Source organism: Copadichromis virginalis, linkage group LG3 (genome assembly GCF_057382275.1).
Source record: "Copadichromis virginalis isolate Kocher_CV1m ecotype Utaka linkage group LG3, C_Virginalis_male_GT1.1, whole genome shotgun sequence".
Taxonomy (NCBI): domain Eukaryota; kingdom Metazoa; phylum Chordata; class Actinopteri; order Cichliformes; family Cichlidae; genus Copadichromis; species Copadichromis virginalis.
This window is the reverse complement of record NC_140620.1, coordinates 22,496,136-22,514,861: the sequence shown is the minus strand read 5'-3', so window position 1 is coordinate 22,514,861 and position 18,726 is coordinate 22,496,136. Positions and strand designations below refer to the sequence as shown.

General features: G+C 40.7%; 1 protein-coding gene across 1 annotated transcript; it reads right to left on the bottom strand.

Annotated features, from left to right (window-relative positions):
* Positions 1 to 514: 514 nt before the first annotated feature.
* On the bottom strand, positions 515 to 7,441 carry LOC146713452 (uncharacterized). Its single transcript, XM_085448159.1, has 4 exons — positions 7,198 to 7,441; positions 5,754 to 5,874; positions 4,136 to 4,672; positions 515 to 2,218 (listed from the first exon to the last, which is right to left on the bottom strand). Exons 2-4 carry the CDS (start codon positions 5,854 to 5,856, stop codon positions 891 to 893), a joined length of 1,968 nt encoding a protein of 655 aa, XP_085304285.1. The 5' UTR covers positions 5,857 to 5,874; positions 7,198 to 7,441; the 3' UTR covers positions 515 to 890.
* Positions 7,442 to 18,726: the final 11,285 nt, after the last annotated feature.

Here is an 18,726-nt window from a genome sequence, read left to right as displayed (position 1 = left end):
ACGTTAAAAACGTGCACATTGCAAGAAATCCAGTGGCAGCACAGTTTGGGTTACAGCAGATATCACACTGGAGTAAAGGTAGGAAAGCATTGTCTCTGCAACTAGGAGAAGAATAAATTTATAAAGATAGGTGACCAATAGTTGCATTGAATTACATCGCAAAGCCAACCATCTACAAGTAGTTGTGGCAACTCTCAGACAGATTGCAATCTGCAGTTATTTGGAAACCTCTGCCAATCAATCGGAGTCAGTCTGTGTCAATGAGCGCAATGAGTTTCCTTAATTAGAGATACATGACTTAAAACAGGGCAAAAAGTTGATGCCCATTTTGACCAACAGCAGTTTTTTCTTTTTAATTTTCTCTATTATCTATATTATTAATTACTCTGACAACTACAGTGAGGTAGACGTACTGAGAGTCTAGTGTGGTGAAAGTATGATTGTAACTCACTACTTGATGATCAATATCCAATCTGTATTTTACCAATGAAAACTATGACATCCAGACACAAGATAGTTTCTTAGTTCTTTGGTTTTAATATTGACTTTTATTCCCGAAATAGTTTCTTTTTTTGGCATTTCATTTTTTTCATCCTTTTCAGTTTGGGACAAATCCCCAATTTAATATATTAATCTGTAAAAAAAATAAAATAAAAGAATACAAAACTGTCCCAAACTATAATTCTAAAAGCATTTTATCATTTAAAGACCAAGGCAGCGAGTTTCTCTCTAACATTCTTCCGTCTCATTTTACATGAAGAACAACTAAAAGAGCTACAGTTAAAGCTTAAAATGGGGTGAAGCTGAGTCAACGTAATCTCATCTCAGCAGTCATCCCTGTTTGTCCTCCTAATCTGCGGCTGCTTCCACTAAAACATCAGATTCAGTCTCTACTTTTTCTTGTTGTGAGTTAATCTGTGATTTGTGAGGTGCTGCAGGAGCCTGAAGCGCTTCTTGCAGAGTTCACACTCAAACGGCCTTTCATCGGTGTGGGTGCGCATGTGCTTTGTGAGATTCCCACTGTGGTTGAACTGCTTCCCACACTCCTTGCACGCGAAGGGTTTTTCCCCTGAGTGGATCATCTGGTGTTTCTTCATATTCATGATCTGGGAAAAGCACTTTCCACACTGAGAGCAGCGATGTGGTTTTTCTGCTGACTCAGCACACCCGTGATTGGCTAACTCCTCCTGATCTCTAAATTCCCGCCCGCACAGGGAACACCGTGGTGGTTTCTCCTCATGAGCGGACAGGTGTGTTTTCAACGTGGACGGGTGACAATAACCTTTCCCACATTTTTCACACTTGTATGGTTTCTCCCCTGTGTGGCCACGCTCATGGAATATCAGGTGCTGCTGCAGCCGGAAACTTTTGTCGCAGTGTGAGCAGTGAAAGCGCTTCTCCCCGGTGTGTATCATTTGGTGCTTCTTCAAGTTGCTCCTGATACTGAAGGCCTTGGGGCAGAGTCTGCACTTGAAGGGCTGCTCTCCAGTGTGGGTGTGGATGTGTGATGCCAGCGATTCCTGCAGTCTAAACTTCTTTGCGCAAAGCTGACATTGGTAGGGTTTCTCCCCTGTGTGGATTCGCTCGTGCTTCCTCAGTTTGAAAAGCTGTTTGAAGCTTTTGCCACAGTGGCTGCAGTTGTGAGGTCTCTCCTCAGAGTGGCTCAACATGTGTATTCTGAGGTCCCCGCGCCTGGCACAGGTCTTGCCGCACTGGTCGCATTTATATGGTTTCTCCCCTGTGTGGATCAGCATGTGCTCCTTCAGAGTTCCTTCCCTGCCAAACTGCTTCCCACAGACCTCACAGTGGTAAGATTTCTCCCCAGTGTGAGTGAGGAGATGCTGCCGCAGTGTGTACAGCATGTAGAAGCTCTTATTACATTGTGTGCAGGTGTGAGGCCTCTCTCGTTGAACCTCATTACTGTCTTTGCCCTCGTGACTTTCACCGTTCTCTTTGTGACAGAGCTCATGCAGCTTCAGCCCGCGTTTAGTGTCAAATGTTAGAATGCACCTGCTGCATGAGAACGTCTCCTGCTCCAGCTGGTCTGAATCTTCTGTGGGTTTTGTTCTGCTGCAGTTGTGCCGCTGGTGTCGGAGGACGTTGCTCTTCCTAGCGAAGGACTTCCCACAGTGCTCACAGCGGTGGTGTCGGGGTTCAGACGCAGCATCCTGTTGGTTCTCTGTTTGGTTTTCATTGGTTGAAGACACGCAAGAAGGAGCTGCAAGGAAGAGGAAAGAAGAAAGTGATGATTACAAGTCACAATGCTCAAAATTATTCCATTAGCGTGTTGAAAATGATGTTTAGAAGAGAAGCTTGAAGGACGTAAAAAAATTGATGTTTTAATTACAATCAATCTGCTTTTATAACAAGACTAATGTCTGACCTTTTGACCTATGGCCTTGAAGCATTACATACTAAAATAGCATGTTTACCCATAAGATGAAATCTTTGGGTTCTATAAGCTGTAAAAACTTGAAATTTGAAGGTATTTTCACGCTGTTTGCAATTTGCGAACCTTTATGCCATCTTTGTGACATCGTAAGGCATTGTGTTGAAAAAGTGCTTTGTACAGTGCTCTCCATGCCCTTTTATAATACATATATATACTTAATATGGTTTCTTTAAATCTTTTTTCAAGGTCAACTTTGATGTTGAGGGTGCTAAGTTTGTGGATGATCCAGAAAAAATTGTGGGTAAGCAAAGCTTTTACTGATTTTCACATTTGCTGTGACCTTGACATGATTTTCACCAAAATTGAATCAGCTCGAGCTATTGTTGGACCTGAGAACTCCTAGCAGATGCAACAGGGTCTTGCACTAAGTTTATAATACTCAAGCTAATACCAATACTACTCGTACTACTACAACTAATCATAATGATACTAATAACAATAACAACAACAAGTACGGCTGGGCAATATGAGAAAAATCTAATGTTCAAATACCCCCCCCCCCCAAAACAAAACAAAACAAAACAAAACAAAAAAAACCCACTTTGGTGTAGTACAACATTCAAATCGACCATTCGGTGTTTTACTTCTACTTCAAATACAAAAAAATGACACTACTGTGGTAGTACATCTCTTTCTGTGTTCAACACCAGACATTTAACAAACAAAAGATCAGAACAAACAAAAGTACATCAAGCAATAATTCATGTGACAAAATAAACTAACTGAAATGAAAAAGGTGCTCTTTTGTGCTTATGATATATGAAAATTTTAAAACAAAAAATGGGATTATCTCAAATTACAGAAAGAAAAGTCTAGATAGTGACTATAAAAATGACTGACCAAGAACAGTCACAGGTATCACAGCTGGTTTAACATTTTCTTTGCTGTGTGAGGAGATGTTGACATGTGTCAATGGCTTAATATTGCCATAGCAATTTATACTCGATGGTCACGATAAAGCCATTTTAACCACCATACATGGAAAAACTTGCGATACCTGAAGTATATTCGATATATCGCCCACCCCTAATAATAAGGCCTTTTTCTAGAAGCTAAACATGCTCTGAAATTCATCAGGAGAATTGCAACTGGTGAAGATTTACTTTCACATCAGTTGAATGTGAACAGTTGGGCTTACTACAAATAAACCCAACTGATGTTTTTTTTTTACATGCATATGTGAGATTGGTACACACATGTAACATCACAGGATGCACAAAAAACCCTACAAAAACCAAACCTTTTGTAGCCATGCTGTAAAGCTAACAATTTAGGAGGGTAGTGTGGAAATAATATCATTTAGAAATAATGACATTTCTAGGTTTTACGTTAAAGGTTTGATCTGATCAGCGTCATATTTACTCAGTCTAATGCAAAGACCTCACTGATGATAAATTGGAAAACTTTTGAGTTTTTATTGAAGAGCGTGTCTCTTGCTCCATGGGGAAATTTGTAACTCACACATATGTCGTCCAGTACGGCCCAAACTTCTCATGTTTGATGAAGACCTGAACATCTACTCAGCAGTATCTAATAGTCACAGTGCCACCAAGAGGCAACAGAGCAGTAGTGCAAAGCTAAAATATTGGCAGCAAAGCCTTAAAAAAAAACTTTCTGGTGAAAATTTTAAGTTTTAATCAAATAATTAAAAAATTACTAAAACACTAGTTATTAAACATTCACCTCCAGACTCGGGCTCGGGGGTTTCTGCATCTTCAGCTTCCTCTGCTTCAGTGTCCTGCTGTGCCGTCTCTGCTCTGTCTGATAAAGCATCTTCTTCCTGACTTTGCTGTGACATTGCATCCATGTCCTCCTCTGAACTGGCGCCCAGTGCAGCTGTTTCGAGGGACTCTGATAGTTCGGAACACTGTATGAGCCACGCCATCCCTTTGGTGCCGCTGCCGTTCTCCTGAAACACTAACATTTTGCCATCAGTCCGAGCAAGCTCTTCAGGTTTGTTTTCCACCAAGATGTTGTTTTTATTTTCTTCTTCTTCTTTATACAAATGAATCTCTGCTCCGACTCCGCTGTCCTGCCAGACTGGGTGCAGCTCCAGCTTTGAGCCCTCGTACTCTCTCCCCAACTGCTCGTCCTCCTCTTTCAAGTTGAGCTGCAAGCTGCTGTGATTATCGTCACTGTTCAGCACTGGAGTTTTCATGCAGTCCACCAAAGAGACAGACAGCTCCCTCAGAGTGAGGACTGGAAGGTCACCAGACGGGGCTGAAAGGACGTTAAGAAGAGGAAGACACAGAAAACTGATGGATTATTTGCTGACCTCTTCAGGGTTTACTGTTTGAACTTTACTTTAAAAGGAGGCTGAAATAATTTGTTCACATACAGATATGAGCAGTGAGCAAAAACCTTAAACTGTTTTAAAATTCAGCCAATCGCCTGTTCACAGGGCTTTAAAATAGACTCCAGAATGGTGGCCAAGTTTTAAAACTTTTTATAAAACAGATATAAATCTATGCATTACTTCACATTTTCCCAAAGTCTCTTCAGACTCTATTTCTCAGAAACAGCAGTTTGACAACAGGGCAACATTTGTTACATATGTAACCAGAGAAGACCTCTAAAGAATCATCAGCTATGCATGAAGCTTCAGGCTCATGTGAGTTCAGTCTCTCTCTCCGAGTGGTCATTGTATATGTAAATCTAGACAAAAAAAAGTTTAATTCATGTGAATGCGGATTTTAGCAGATGACTATGTTGCCATAAAAGAAAGAAAAGGCTGGTTTACATTAGTCTTTGTGGGCAGTGTCACAGTTTTATGCCCAAGAAGTAATCTGCCCAAACAGTAAAATCCTGGTTTGCCTGTAACTGTGGAACATCACTATAGGAAATTAAGAACATCGGAGCAGGTCCTCAGGCATGCTGGTACTGATTTGTGGAGCTTGACAGCATGATAAAAATCATACTAGTGATAAAAGCAGTCAGCCCAGACACAAGAAAGGCTGCGTTAGAGCTACCAGCCGAGTGGAGGCCAGTAGCTGTGCAGTTTGTTTTTGGCATTACTAGTGAGTAGTTTGCTTTGTTGAACCATCTCATTGTTATTTTAGCATATTTCTGTTGGTTACTGACTTTCAGTTTAGCCATTTTTTGTTTTTTTGACTATAGCAATAAAAGCATATTATTTATAAAAACTACTGTGTTTGACTTGTTTCTTTTCCCAGCTCTAATTGTTGTTGACTCCCTCATTCCCTTGCCCTTGTTTGTATACTTGATGAGGGTATCTAAGCCTGTGACCAGCACTGTAAGATGTAGGAAGGATCCTGATCTTGTGTTTCTGAATGCTGCTCACCTTCAAGCTCTGCCCTCGGGACCCCCAGAGTCTTCATACAGTCCACCAGGCAGACAGTGAGCTGCTTGCGGCCCAGCATGGACAGACTGCTGACCGACTCCATGATCGCCCGTCAAGAGACCTGAAAGACAGTCAGGTTCAGCATGTTTTGAGCTTTTCTTGCATATAAATATTTTTTGGTGCAGGCCAAAGTTAATTTTGTCAGTGCCAAAAGAAAACCCACTAAAACCCAAATAAAAATATTTTAACTAGTAATTAATTATGTGGGGATTTGTTTACGCAAGTTTAAGTATGTGTCTGTTTATCAAATAGCCCAATAAAATTACCATTTAAGTGGAAATCTCTAACACAGATGCTTTGCCTTTATTGAATGGGACTAATTGTGCTTATGTGTGCAGTCAACCACCAAAAGCCCAAGACAGCAGTACCTTAAACAACCACTTGTTACATTTAAGCCTCTTTGCCACCGGTAGCTACTTGACCCCAGTTCCAAGTGAGCTGAGTTGAGCCAAAAATGTGATGTAACCAGGCTCCATGCCACTGATTGGATGAGTCATAAGAGTGACGCCTCCGGAAGAATCACACTCCTCATTTTTGAAACACAGAAACGAGGGAAATGGCTGCACACAAACCAACACTGTGGTCCAATGATGAGGTGCAGAGGTTTACCATCAGCTTAGCAGCAGGTATACCATCGCCTCGATGTCCTCAACATAACAATGTGTTGTGTTGCTTTGCATTGGTGTCCTATACAAATGACATCACAGGACTTTTGGGACGAATGCTATAACGAATCCTCCCACAGTGAGGTTTAACACCCAGTGTTAAAGGTAAACAACCGAAACCAAGCAGACTTCCTGCTGAAGCATAATTCAGGCTTAAGGCCATGTCATCCATTGTATTCAACATGGCAGCTTCCACAAACCACCAGCCACTGATATGCATTTATGAGAATGCATCAGCAAGATTAATTAATGCATGTTTATGACTACAAAACTTTTTTTTCCCTATAAAACCAAAAAATAATCATTGACAGCTCCTTTACAATGTCAGTACAACAGGCACAAAAACCTGCAAATATTTAACATCTTCGTCAATAAGAAACGTAAAACATTAACAATCCATCAATAAATATTAATAATAATGACGGTGTTTCGGTGTCACAGTTTACACTGTTTTTATCTGTTTTAGCTTGAGGCACTGCTCTGCTTTAAGCTTCCCGAGTATCTTGGTATGGTTTACTTTACAATAGCCCCAGCTTTAGTTTCCAATTCAGTGCTTAACGTGGCTTTGCGAACTAATTTTCTCCCCTTTAGTTAGCAATTTGAGGCTAACTGTAGCCCAGCTCCTGTTTTACAGCACAGACTTAAACTTCATGTCTGATATCCTGCTCTCCTTACACCGAGCACAAGAGGAAATCCCCGAGCACACAGGGTGAACTCACCAGAAGGAGTTTAGTCCGCTTTCTCCCCCGGCCTAACTCCCGAGCTAAACCGCTCGTGCAGCCCGATTTCCGCTTCGTGTAAACATGAATAAACTTCCACCATCAATTTCTACTTCAGACATGCAGAGCTGCACTCTCCTCTGTTTATAATCTCATCAGGAAAAGAAACTGTGAAGAAGGACGCACAGAAACAACATGAGAAAGAAGTCCGAAACGTGTGTTTGGTGTGTTTTTCCAGCTTTACGCGAAGAAGGGGATGTGCGACCAATGAGCTTTGGGGAAGGGAGGAGAAGGCGGGCTCTTGTGTAGAACTGTAGCCAATCACAGCATGGATGGAGTTCAAACAGAAGGGTCGCGGCTCAGGACAAAATTGATATGAACGCCTTTCTTTACACTGGTCCGTGACAGTGATTGGTCTGATAGTTCAGATTATTTCAGGCGCTGTTCCTCTTATCAGATTTAATTTTAAAATTTCACATAATTTTCATCAGTGTTTCAGTCTAATTACCACAATAAATTCTTTTAATTAGTTTATTTGGGCTTTGTTTTCTTATTTCATATTTGTCACATTTCTTGTCTCAAGTGTTCTATTAAACAAAGATAATCCAAGTAAGTACAAAATGCAGATTTTAAAGGATTTAATTTATTAATGGGGAAAAGAATATCAAAACCTGATCCTATATGAAAAATTAGCTGAGTCCCCAAAACGTAATAACTGGTTTTGCCACACTTGGCAGCAAGAACTGCAATCAACTGTTTGTGATAACAAGCAAAGTGTCTTTTGCCTCACTGTGAAAAACCCGCCCACTTGAGATGCCAAACCATCTCCATTCATCCATATATTATCTTCTGCGAGAGGCACGGTTCACCCTGGACAGGTCGTCAGTCTGTTGCAGGGCTAACACAGAGAGTCAGACAACCATCCACAGTGGCGGTTCTAGCCTGTTTGCCCCCCCCCCCCCCCGGGCGACACTCCCTCTGACCCCCCCCCCCCCCCCCCACACACACACACACACACACACACACATACACACACATAAAACATATTAAGGATTGTACATTAACATAAAAGTGTTGTCGAAATTCACCAGAGAGACACACACACACATATGAAGAGAGAGAGAGTATGCATTGTATGCAAACGGATACCAAACAGCTATCATAATTCATCATACATTGAGAACAGGACAAATCAACAACTGACAATGACTAATTAATATTAAAATCTGTAACATAATGTATTGTTTGGAGTTTAGTCTGTTACTGTTACTGTTTTTACCATTTCCTCTTGGAGCAACTGTAACCCACATTATTTCCTTAGGGATTAATAAAGTATTCTGATTCTGATTCTGATCATTTCAGGATGACCTGCCATTATCCAATGACACATCTGCTTACCTGTATCTTTTGCTCGTTTCTCCTCCTCTTCTTTTCTATTTTTTCTAAACTGAGCACCTGATGGCTTTGAACTTTTCTTGTCCATCTTCCATTGGTTTTAATTTTGGACCAGGGGCGGAGCGTGGGGGTGGCTTACTGGGCTTAAGCCCGGGTTGTTTTGTCAGAAGCCCGGGGTCTTTTGGAGTGTAATTTTTTCATAGTTAGATGCCTGGCTGACAACTGTATAAAACAAAAAGTACACACAATATTCGAAGCACATAGTGCACACTGTGGGAATTTACGACTGTGCGTGAATCCCCCCTGATATTGGTATGATCCGAGCTCAGGCACTAAGCGACTGAGCGAGAGGGCTGGGCAGCTGCTGCCTGTGAGTGCGCTGTTGGAGAAACGGAGCCAGCCATACTAAGGAGAGCTTAAGTTTGACCAGGTACCAAAGCAAATCATTCGTACCGTACAAATAATGTAAATATGACGGTGCATCACGAAAGATTGATGTCAAACTGATTGCTTGACCAATATTACGTTACTTGCTCTTCAAGTGAATCAACAAATGGGGAAATGAAAAGCCGAACAACAACAATGCTGTTTCTTTAGAGAGTCTTAGCTTACGTGTGTTTATTTCATATTTTCAGTTCTTACCCTCCCCGACTAAATCGGTTTCAGTTATGTACTGAAATATAAGAATGGACATTAGAGGGCTCTTTCAAAGAAAAAACTCAGGTAAATGTTATTTTATATATTATGCTTTGTATGTTGTTCAGTATATTTCTATGCAAACCAAGAGGGATTTCAGTACACAGCAGGATATTCACATTTGTAACCAGATATTTACACTTTAGGGAGAAAACATAAAACATTTTTACTGTACAACATCAATTTAGAGTAAACTTTTGTTTTAGATAAATATTGAAATATATTTTGAATTAGTTAAATGTCAAAATAAAGAGAGACAGAGCTGTCTATTTTTATCACTTTGATCAAATTTAGGAGTACATGTACACTAAGTTTATTGTTAATTAATAAGAAACTCCAGACGATTCCATTCTGAGCTGAAGAAGCTTCTGATAGGTTAGTAGAGTCCATGTGGATAAATTGGTGGCACAGCTGTGGATGCATATAAGGCAAAACACAGAGCCTGTTTCTGTGACATGGGAAAATCAAGAGATGTCAACCAAAACACCAGGAAAAGAACTGTGGAGCTCCATAAGTGTGGCTCAGTTTGAATACAATTTGGTGCCATTTGCAATTAAGAAATACAGATAGTTTCTCTCTTTACTCTTAAAGTTAACAAATATGTTTTTTATATTTATCAATCTAAAAAAAATAAACATTTAGTCTGATTTGATGTTACAATTAAAAAAGTGTTTGTGTTTTTATGTGAAGAGTACATAAATATCTGGTTTCAACTGTATATTTGATGATTGTCAGCACAAAGAGGGAGAGAGAGGAGAACGAGGACAGAACAGAGATGAACAAGAGCAGGTGAGACACACATGTTAGTCAAATGGTTGTTTACCAAAAGTATCACCGTATCATAGGTACTCATGTATCTTCTAGTGTTTCTTTTTAGGTTTGTTATTTTTCAAATTCTGTATTTATTAAGTTTTGCAGGCTTGTTTGCACAACAAGGCTAAATAATTATATAAACTTTTCTCAATCTAAATAGTGGACTTTGGTAGAATTAAAAAATAAGTGTAGTGCAGGTCTATGATGATTTTTAGTGCTACTATCATCTAGTTCTGATTCTGGTTCTGTCTTGGTTAAATACCAAGTAGTCCTGATTTTGAACTGTTGTAGTCCTGTTTTAATTCCAGATCAGTTCTGGGTCTGGTTGAATTGGGGTTTAGTCCTCGTGTCTTGATACAGCCCCGACCTTGTTCTGCCTTGCTGCTTAATTAAAAAACTAGTTTAAGGTGTCCTGCATGTGTGATATATATTTTTCCCTATATGAAGTCATTCTTTTTTGAACAAAACTCAAAACAGAGCCTATTAATCTTTCAGTCATTTCTACCCCCCCCCAAAAAAAAATAAATAAATAAATAAATCCACAATCCACCAATCACCACAACATAATCTAACAGAGCTACATCTTAGTTCACAGATTCACTTTGTCTAAGGTGTATTTCTGGGATTTCACACAACCCAGGATTCAAATCATGAATAGATAATGGGCTTGGATTTACAACATTATGAATGAAAACATTATGAATGAAATGTGCTCTATTTGGAGGCAGCAGGTCTCCCTCCCCTTTCCACGGGTTGTGTACTGCATGCAGTGGAGATGACAATAAAGTTTTACTTTGACTTCAGCAGCGAGCAGGCGCACCGAGGGCTCTCGCGCTCACTTTTCGCGTACAGAAAAACGTCGGTGCAAATTATAAGTCCCCCGCCGCCCCGCCCTCTCCTCCCTGTGCCGCAAGCAGAAGGCGCACTTCGCAAACGGAGAGCGCCCTTACTCCCAGCAAATGGGCGATAGAAAACCGATCGGTGCCTATGCCATTCCCAGTATGCGCTGGCTGATGTCGGGGCAGCATGAGTGCGAGCAATTTATTTATTTATTTATTTTTTTCCGATGCCCACGATGCCGCCCCCCACCACGATGCCGCCCCGGCAACCGCCCGTGTCGCCCGTATCAAAAACCGCTACTGACCATCCACACCCACCAACTAACCTGACCCACTTGCTGCATGTCTTTGGACCTTGGGAGGAAGCACAGACCCACACAGGAGAACATGCAAACTGTGGACTAGTGAAATTTCTCTTTCTGGTAGTTGAAAGAAGTTAAATAAATAACATATTTAATCACTAATTTATTTATTTATTTTTACAATGCATCTCAGTTTTTTTTACACGATAAACAAAAAGCTGCTTTGAGTTTAATTTTGCAGGAATAAAATACGCAAAATTACAGAAAAAATTCTAACAACTCATTGTGCAGCCTGTCCTATAATTTTGTTTGTTTGTTCTTTACTGTGAAACCACTGTAAAAAAATGTATATCTATATTTTACCCAGCTTAGATTATGGGATGGGAATTAACTGCAGATGCTAAACAAAGTGTGAAAAGTGCCATCATTACTCTGAATTTGTTTGACAGTATAAACTAATACTGTAACACACTGCGTTATGGATGGGCCTCGGGGTCCACGCCCACACAGTGAATTCACTGCGTTGAACTCTTCTGATACACTTAAGCTACAAGTTACACTAATTCACACAGATTAATAATAAAAACATTAAACAGTCATAGCACAGCTATTGGACTGTAAACTCAATTGAATTATTCTGTGCTGGTAAGCAGCATGACTGAAGACGACACTGAGCAATGACCCAGTGCAGAGCAGTCGTGTCTCTTTGTGTGTCTGTTTGTGTCTTTGAGACTAAAAAGAGTCAATTTCAGCTTCTACAGCCAGTTATAAAAAATGGCCCTTCTGGAAAATTTCAAAAAAGAGCAACGAGGATAATGTGCACAGTCCTACTGTGTGATGAGTTCACTGATCTATTTCTAAATCAGAGAAAATATCTCTCCTGTTACCTCCTCTGCTAGCACAGATATTTTCACAGTTTTATAACTGTTGCTACAATTTTCTGAGTATATGTGTGTGTGTGTGTGTGTGTTTTTAATAACAAAATATTATTTTATAAAAAAAAAAATAAAACCAACAAATAATAATAATACATACCAGAATGAAGACAGGACGTATGTGTCCTCTGAGCACCACTAGATGGAGACAAATGATAAGTTTACTCTAAGAGTGCTTTTTAGTAATGGTTTGCAATCACATCAGTAGAAACAAGTGGAGGCTCTACGGATTAAAAAACAAACTGTAGAGAACATGAGAAAAATCAGAGTGGAGGAGGCCTGTTTGCAGATCTCAGAACTAAAGTGTGTGTCTTACTGTGACTCAAGTGTTTCTGGATGAAGACTAAATGAGAAAAAAAGGCTGAAATAGCTTCTGAGCGACATCCTGCTGCTCCTCAGGCAGGCAGCTGATAAAGCCTCCAACAATCATACTAAGAGTAACAAAAAAAAAAACACACACACATGCCCACAAGCTGTGTCCTTCTGTTACGCACAGTGCTGACATCCCTTTGAAGTTTAAACTGTTGTTGCTTTGCAAGTTTCAATTAAGTGACTCAGTTTTTGGAATTTTATTTCTCATGAATGCCTGATTAATATCTGAAGCAATGACACTGGTTCAGGCATCACTGCGTTCACTTCCTTCAGAGCAGGAAGTACAAAGCACAAATGATGCAAAACATGAGAAATATTTGAGCATATGATAAACACCTGTTCATATTTTTAAGGTGTTATGGCCCTGTCCATAATCTGTTTTGGTGGCTGTTGTTGTCTGTTCCTTTAAGTCTTTGCAGGTCCCAGAGTGGATGAGCTGACGGCTGCTGATTGGTCCCCTGGCCATGTGATCTTCTTCAAATCCCTCACCAGCAGTTGTCCCGGGGCAGCCACTGACAGCAGCAGCAGACCTGACCCTGGCCTTCAAAACTTGAGACTTTTGTGCTTGTGATTTGTGCGGCTTCTCTGAGTTTTGTATATAGTGTGTATATTAGCTTTCATTGTACATAGCACATTGTAAATAGCACTGCAACAGAAGGGGTGAGCTGCCGTATTGTTTTTTCTTGCACTGTTTTCTCCTGTTTATTTCAGTTAGGGAGTTAGGTGTAGCGCTTGTCTTTTGTTTGATGTTTGATTTCACATAGGGTTTTAGATAGCACCTCCTCCTGACTTAGCTTGTTTTGTTTGTTATTTTGGCCTTTGTTCACCCTGGAGCTTCATTTTTGCAGTGTAGATAATAAAACACGATTCACTAAGGAATTGGTTTCCCTCTGTGTATGGTTTTGGGGACCAGGGCGGGGCAGTCTTTTCAAACTTATGTTGCGTTCCTGTACCCCTAGACTGGGGCGTAACATAAGGTGTCCAAACATCAATTCAGTCCAGAGTGAGTTTTACAATCGGAAGAAGGAAGAAGAGGTCAGAATTACTGATTTACAATTTATTACTATAAACTGTAAATAAATAATGGAAATACATAATGCTTTCCACTAATTTGTGAAGTACTATATTTAAAGCCTGAAGCTGGATGTGGATATGATGAAGATCAGACTTAGAATCTGGGCTATACTTGTCAATCAAAGGGTAAGAAAACCCTCTTTGTCTTACATTTTTAAACTAATGGGACCATTCGAACATCACATTGTATCAAGTAACACTTGAATTAAGAACTGAGTCCATCAGAATATTTCACTGAGCTCACATCGACAGGCCTAATCATAGAAGTGTCATTGTGATCCAAAGCCATTATCAAAGTTCAGATAGCAAGTTTGAAACTTCTAAGTCTTCTGCAGCCCACCCAAACCTCTAATCACACATCTCATCAGACGAGTTGAAGAAGCATTTCGTCCTTTACGGGTTGTTTTATTGATTCATGGCCCAACAATTTGTTCAGGTTCATTCCCCATATAAAGCTTTAATCCTAGAATGTTATATGCACTATCTTCTATCAAGACTTTTAAAATAAATAACAATATTTACAGCTCACTAGCAGTATATTCACTGTCTAACAGTAGGTCATGGTCCTTACTTTAGGAACCACTCAGGTCCAAAGTGCTAGGATTGAATTTACCCAGTTAAAGAAAAAGCTCCTGCAGCTCAGTGCTTTTTACTTTCTTTTCTTCTTCTTCTTCTTCTTTTTTTTTTTTTTTGTGTCCCGTTTGGATCTTTAGCCATCAGAATTGTTGTCTGAAGGCCACGAAAGATGCCAAGCAGATTTACTTTACCAATTGGATCATCATGGCCTTGCCATATTGGTCCATTTGATTGACCTTTATTATACTTATGTATTTATTTGATTTGATTTTTGGTTGTTACAAACGGGACAGACATGACTGGGGGATAGGACAGGGAGAAAGAATGAAAGAAAGAGAGGGAGAGAAAAATAGAGGGGAGAAGAGACGGTGAGAAGGGGGAAGAAAAAAAAGAAAAACAAACAAAACACCTGGATCACCTGTATGGAGATAAGAAAAAACCGAAGAGAAAACAAACATGTTACGTAATAAATACAGCACCATCACAATAAACTAGCTAACAGTAGATAACAGTAGATACGTAATATTACATGTTATTGTGCAGCACGCAAGATAGACAGCACACAATGTGCTTTGAGGTTGCAGTCAAGAAAGGTGTAGTTTGTCTGTGAACACCCGTGTGTACACCTGTGTGGATCAGCATGCTTGTATTCCAAAGGTTTCTCCATGTAACAATCTGATAGGGAGTGTGGGGAGCCATAGCCCCGTCCCCCAGGGTATGAAGCAGGTATGGAGGAGATCCAGGCACCAGACATTCAGAGACCCCAGAGTACGAGAACCCAAGGAGGACCACCAAAGGGGCAACCGTGCAACCCTCCTGGGAAGAGCTGAGGAAAGCCCCAAAACGAGAGGTCATCCAGCAGCTACGGAGCAGAGGCCAGAGGGGGTTGCAGTGACGTGCCCAGGCGCCAGGCCCTGCCAATCGGCCACCAGGAGTGAGCCGGTACATACATGAGCGCCCAGCTCCAGACACCAAGAACCACCAACACACCAACGTCTGAGGGCATCAGCCACTGGCAGGGAGTGTGGTGAGGGGAGATTGGCCTCCGTACCTCGGAGAGCCTGAGATGTTCCCAGAGAGGTTGAGTCTGAGACCCAACCTGACATATAGACACAGACGAACAGGCGCACGCGGACACAAACATGCATTCCCATCCCCATATGCACAAACAAATACTCGGTACTCACCAACGTGTAGACAGACACAAATAGACACTGTACACACATTCACACTCCCCAAACATGCTCTATATCCCAGGTCCAGGTACCCCTGCCTCCAGAGGGGCAAACAGTACCCGGACCCAGGAGATGTAACCCTTCTCTCTGGGGTGGAGGAAGGCAGATCGCCTCCTTATCTGCAGTAGCAGGGAGGCCCCGCATCCCAGACCCCAGTCTGATGGCCAGCACCTCCTCCCAGCCCCCCAGCCCTGACGGGTAACAGAACCGGGGTGAGTGAAGACCCCAAACCTCCCTACGCCCGCTCATATGTAGTGTTGCTGTGTGCTGTTCTAAAGTGCATTTAAAACACAGCAGGGCATGGTGCTTCCTGCCAGAGAGCAGCACGGCTCCTCCCGAAAACCCTCAGTGTCTATGTGCATTTAAAATTGAGGGTAGGGCACCATCGCCAGAGGTGGGTTTGAATACACAGACCATCCGCTGGACACTGTATAACGTGCCCACCCCCAAGGCCCTATATGTATGTGTTATGAGAGTATGAGTAATGTGGATGTCTAGGTTGCGGAATAAAATTGAGGCACAGGCGGCCAGAAGGGGACAGAGCACCTGCACCCCAAGCCCTGCGTGTGTGTGGGTGTAGTGGAGCGGGAAGAGGGAGGCAGCCGAGGATGGGGAGGGCAGAAAAGGAAGGGCAAGTGGCCCCTCCTTGGAGCCAGCTCCCCCGCTGACCCTTCTCTTCTTCTAAAACAACTTTTAAAAGTTCTCTTCATCACTTCTAACAGTTTTACACCTCAGGAGATTTTTTTTAATGCTGTGTCAAAATTTAGTCAAAAACTTTGTGTTTTTCAAATGTTGCCACTTGAAGCTAGTTTTAATAAGAGGAAGCTTTGTGAATAAAAATAATAATATTAATAAACAAATATTTTCTTCGCATGCAAGAGCAAAGTGAACTGGAGTCAAATCATTCCTTTGTGTGCACAAACTAGTTTTGTTATTGTATTAATTAGCACAAATTAGCAGGTACCTGTGTATGGTTTATGCTAATCAAGCACATTAGCATCACCTCATAACTTAGTGCTGCACCTTCTCATTAAAGTTTGGTCACCTTGAGCTCCAAAGAACAAATCAGCAACAGCCAAAAAGCTGAAGATGAGCACTCAAAATCCCCAAACCAGTCAGCGCAGAGCTCTCTACTCTACTGGTGAGGGTGTGAGGGTTAAATATACTGGGCAGCAACAACTGCAATTACAGCAATTCTGTAATTATAAGTAAGTATTACAGAAACTTGTTATTATAGTAACTAGGACACAACATACCCTAAAATAACAAACACACAACACAATAGTCACGAGAACAAAATGTGGAGTTGAGACAGATGATTTAAGAAGGATATTTAAAAAATCTGTTTTATCAGTAAATTGCAGAAACCTGCTGAACACTGTGTTGAGTACAGTGTGACAAAAAACCTCCATTTATATTAAATTGCCCCAATCAATCACAGTAATCACAGTGCCAATATTTGGTTTCCATTGGATTAATTTCATTGACGGGTAGCAAAGCTAAATTAATGCATCAATACAGAGCAAAAGTCATTCTGTAAACTCAGAGAAATTTGCTCATTTAAAGGAAAAGTTCAAACACTCCGATAAACATTTTATCCTCAAAACTAGCAAATAAACTGATCAGATTTCATCTCTTGCAAAAAATCTTATTGGATTCAGCCGCTGCTGAGAACTTAAAAGTGGACGAAACTGGTGACTTTTGCAGCTTTTGTGTGAACATCAGTCACAAAGGACATTGGCCATCTTTCTGTAAGAGAGTATCTGGATGCTACAGAGCTTCATTTCCTTGCCTTTACTTAACTAGGAAGTAAAACTCTTGAGATGAAGAATCTCTTTTGCGAAGAAGTATTGAGCCGAGACCGTATTTCTATCTGAAATGTTGTTTTTACCACTTCCTGTGTGGATTAGACCTCCCGCTGGCTTGAATCCCAGACACTTAAATCAAATTTCAAAATGAAACAGACCAAATCTCACAAGTCTCAATTAGACTGGATACGTTTTGGTTTTAACTAGTTTGGGAGTTCACTTTTACAGAAAACTTGCCTCTCCTTCAGCCAGTTGAATGTTTTAGGGGACATCTCTCAGTAACATGATAAAAATCAGTGAATCCTACTCCCTAAAGATGGGTATAAGTAATTCAGCAACCCTTTTAGCCAACTCTTCTTGAACTTAAAGTAGATCAGTGCTGACTTTGTGCTTCATATACGAAGAGTTCAACTTCATAAGAACCAGCTGTAGCCAATCTGGCCCGACCCTCATGTGGTTATGAGCTCTGCTTTGTTTTGTGTGAATTTAAGGATGAGTCAGTTGCTCTTTGCCTGCTGATGTGAGTTTCTCTTCTCCCAGGAACTGCTTGAAATAAAAATAATTCAGCACAGCAACTTCTTATGACATGCACACCTTCAAAGAAGAGAAAACACTTGCTTTAAGGGAGCCTACCTTAAGAGCAGCAAATTAGCATGCTGCAAACAAGTCCTGTACTTGACATCATGCCAAAAATGATCCAACGGCACTAGAAAGCAAATTCTAAGAGTCTAAAAAGTAAGGCCCAGGATCCATTACAATTTGCATTACTGCAATGTGTGAAGTGCAGAAAGAAATACACACATTTTTTGTTTTTTTATTACTGGTTTGCTGCATTGCGCAAATTGAAGAGAATTGAAACTCATAAAGAAGTCACAAATTAACCTAATTAATCATCAAGTACAAAATGTAACCAATGCTACTAAAGTGTAGTGGTTAGCACAAGTTGCTGGTTTGATTCCAGCTGCAGACACACATTCTTTTTGAATGATTTGATCTATGTAAAACACTGCCAAATCAAAACATGTGGAGCAACCTACTGTGATAATGAGTGGAGCAATACCATCATTAAACAATGCCAAATTTGAAGTGCTAATGTTTTTTTATCTACATCATGGATCTTATGATGTAATCAACTTTGCTAAATGATTTGAAGTGGCACTTGTTTGATACATCAGAAGTGAGAACTTGGTGAAATTGGAAAAAGTGCACATAATTAATTTGAAGTGCCCGTAAAACGACATGTGATCTTGGCTTGAGCACAGTCTGGGTGAAGACTCAGACGTCACTCTGTGTTAGTTTCACTAAAGTCTGACCAAAATTCTTAGTGTAGAGTAGTGATTCTTATGAATTGTAGATGAATGGACAGATGGATGGACATCTAGCCACTGTTTACCGACTAGTGAATTTGAATCCACAAAATTAAAGTAGGTAAGAGTTCCAAAGACACACACACACAAAATGTGACTAAAAATTTCTGTTAACAG

Excerpts from the sequence above, each read along its gene's own strand:
- LOC146713452 (XM_085448159.1), bottom strand. The coding sequence starts at position 5,856 with ATGGAGTCGGTCAGCAGTCTGTCCATGCTGGGCCGCAAGCAGCTCACT. Across the intron at positions 4,673-5,753 it reads CCCGAGGGCAGAGCTTGAAG|CCCCGTCTGGTGACCTTCCA; the intron begins GTGAGCAGCATT and ends ACGTCCTTTCAG. Across the intron at positions 2,219-4,135 it reads CCCCGAGCCCGAGTCTGGAG|CTCCTTCTTGCGTGTCTTCA; the intron begins GTGAATGTTTAA and ends TCTTCCTTGCAG.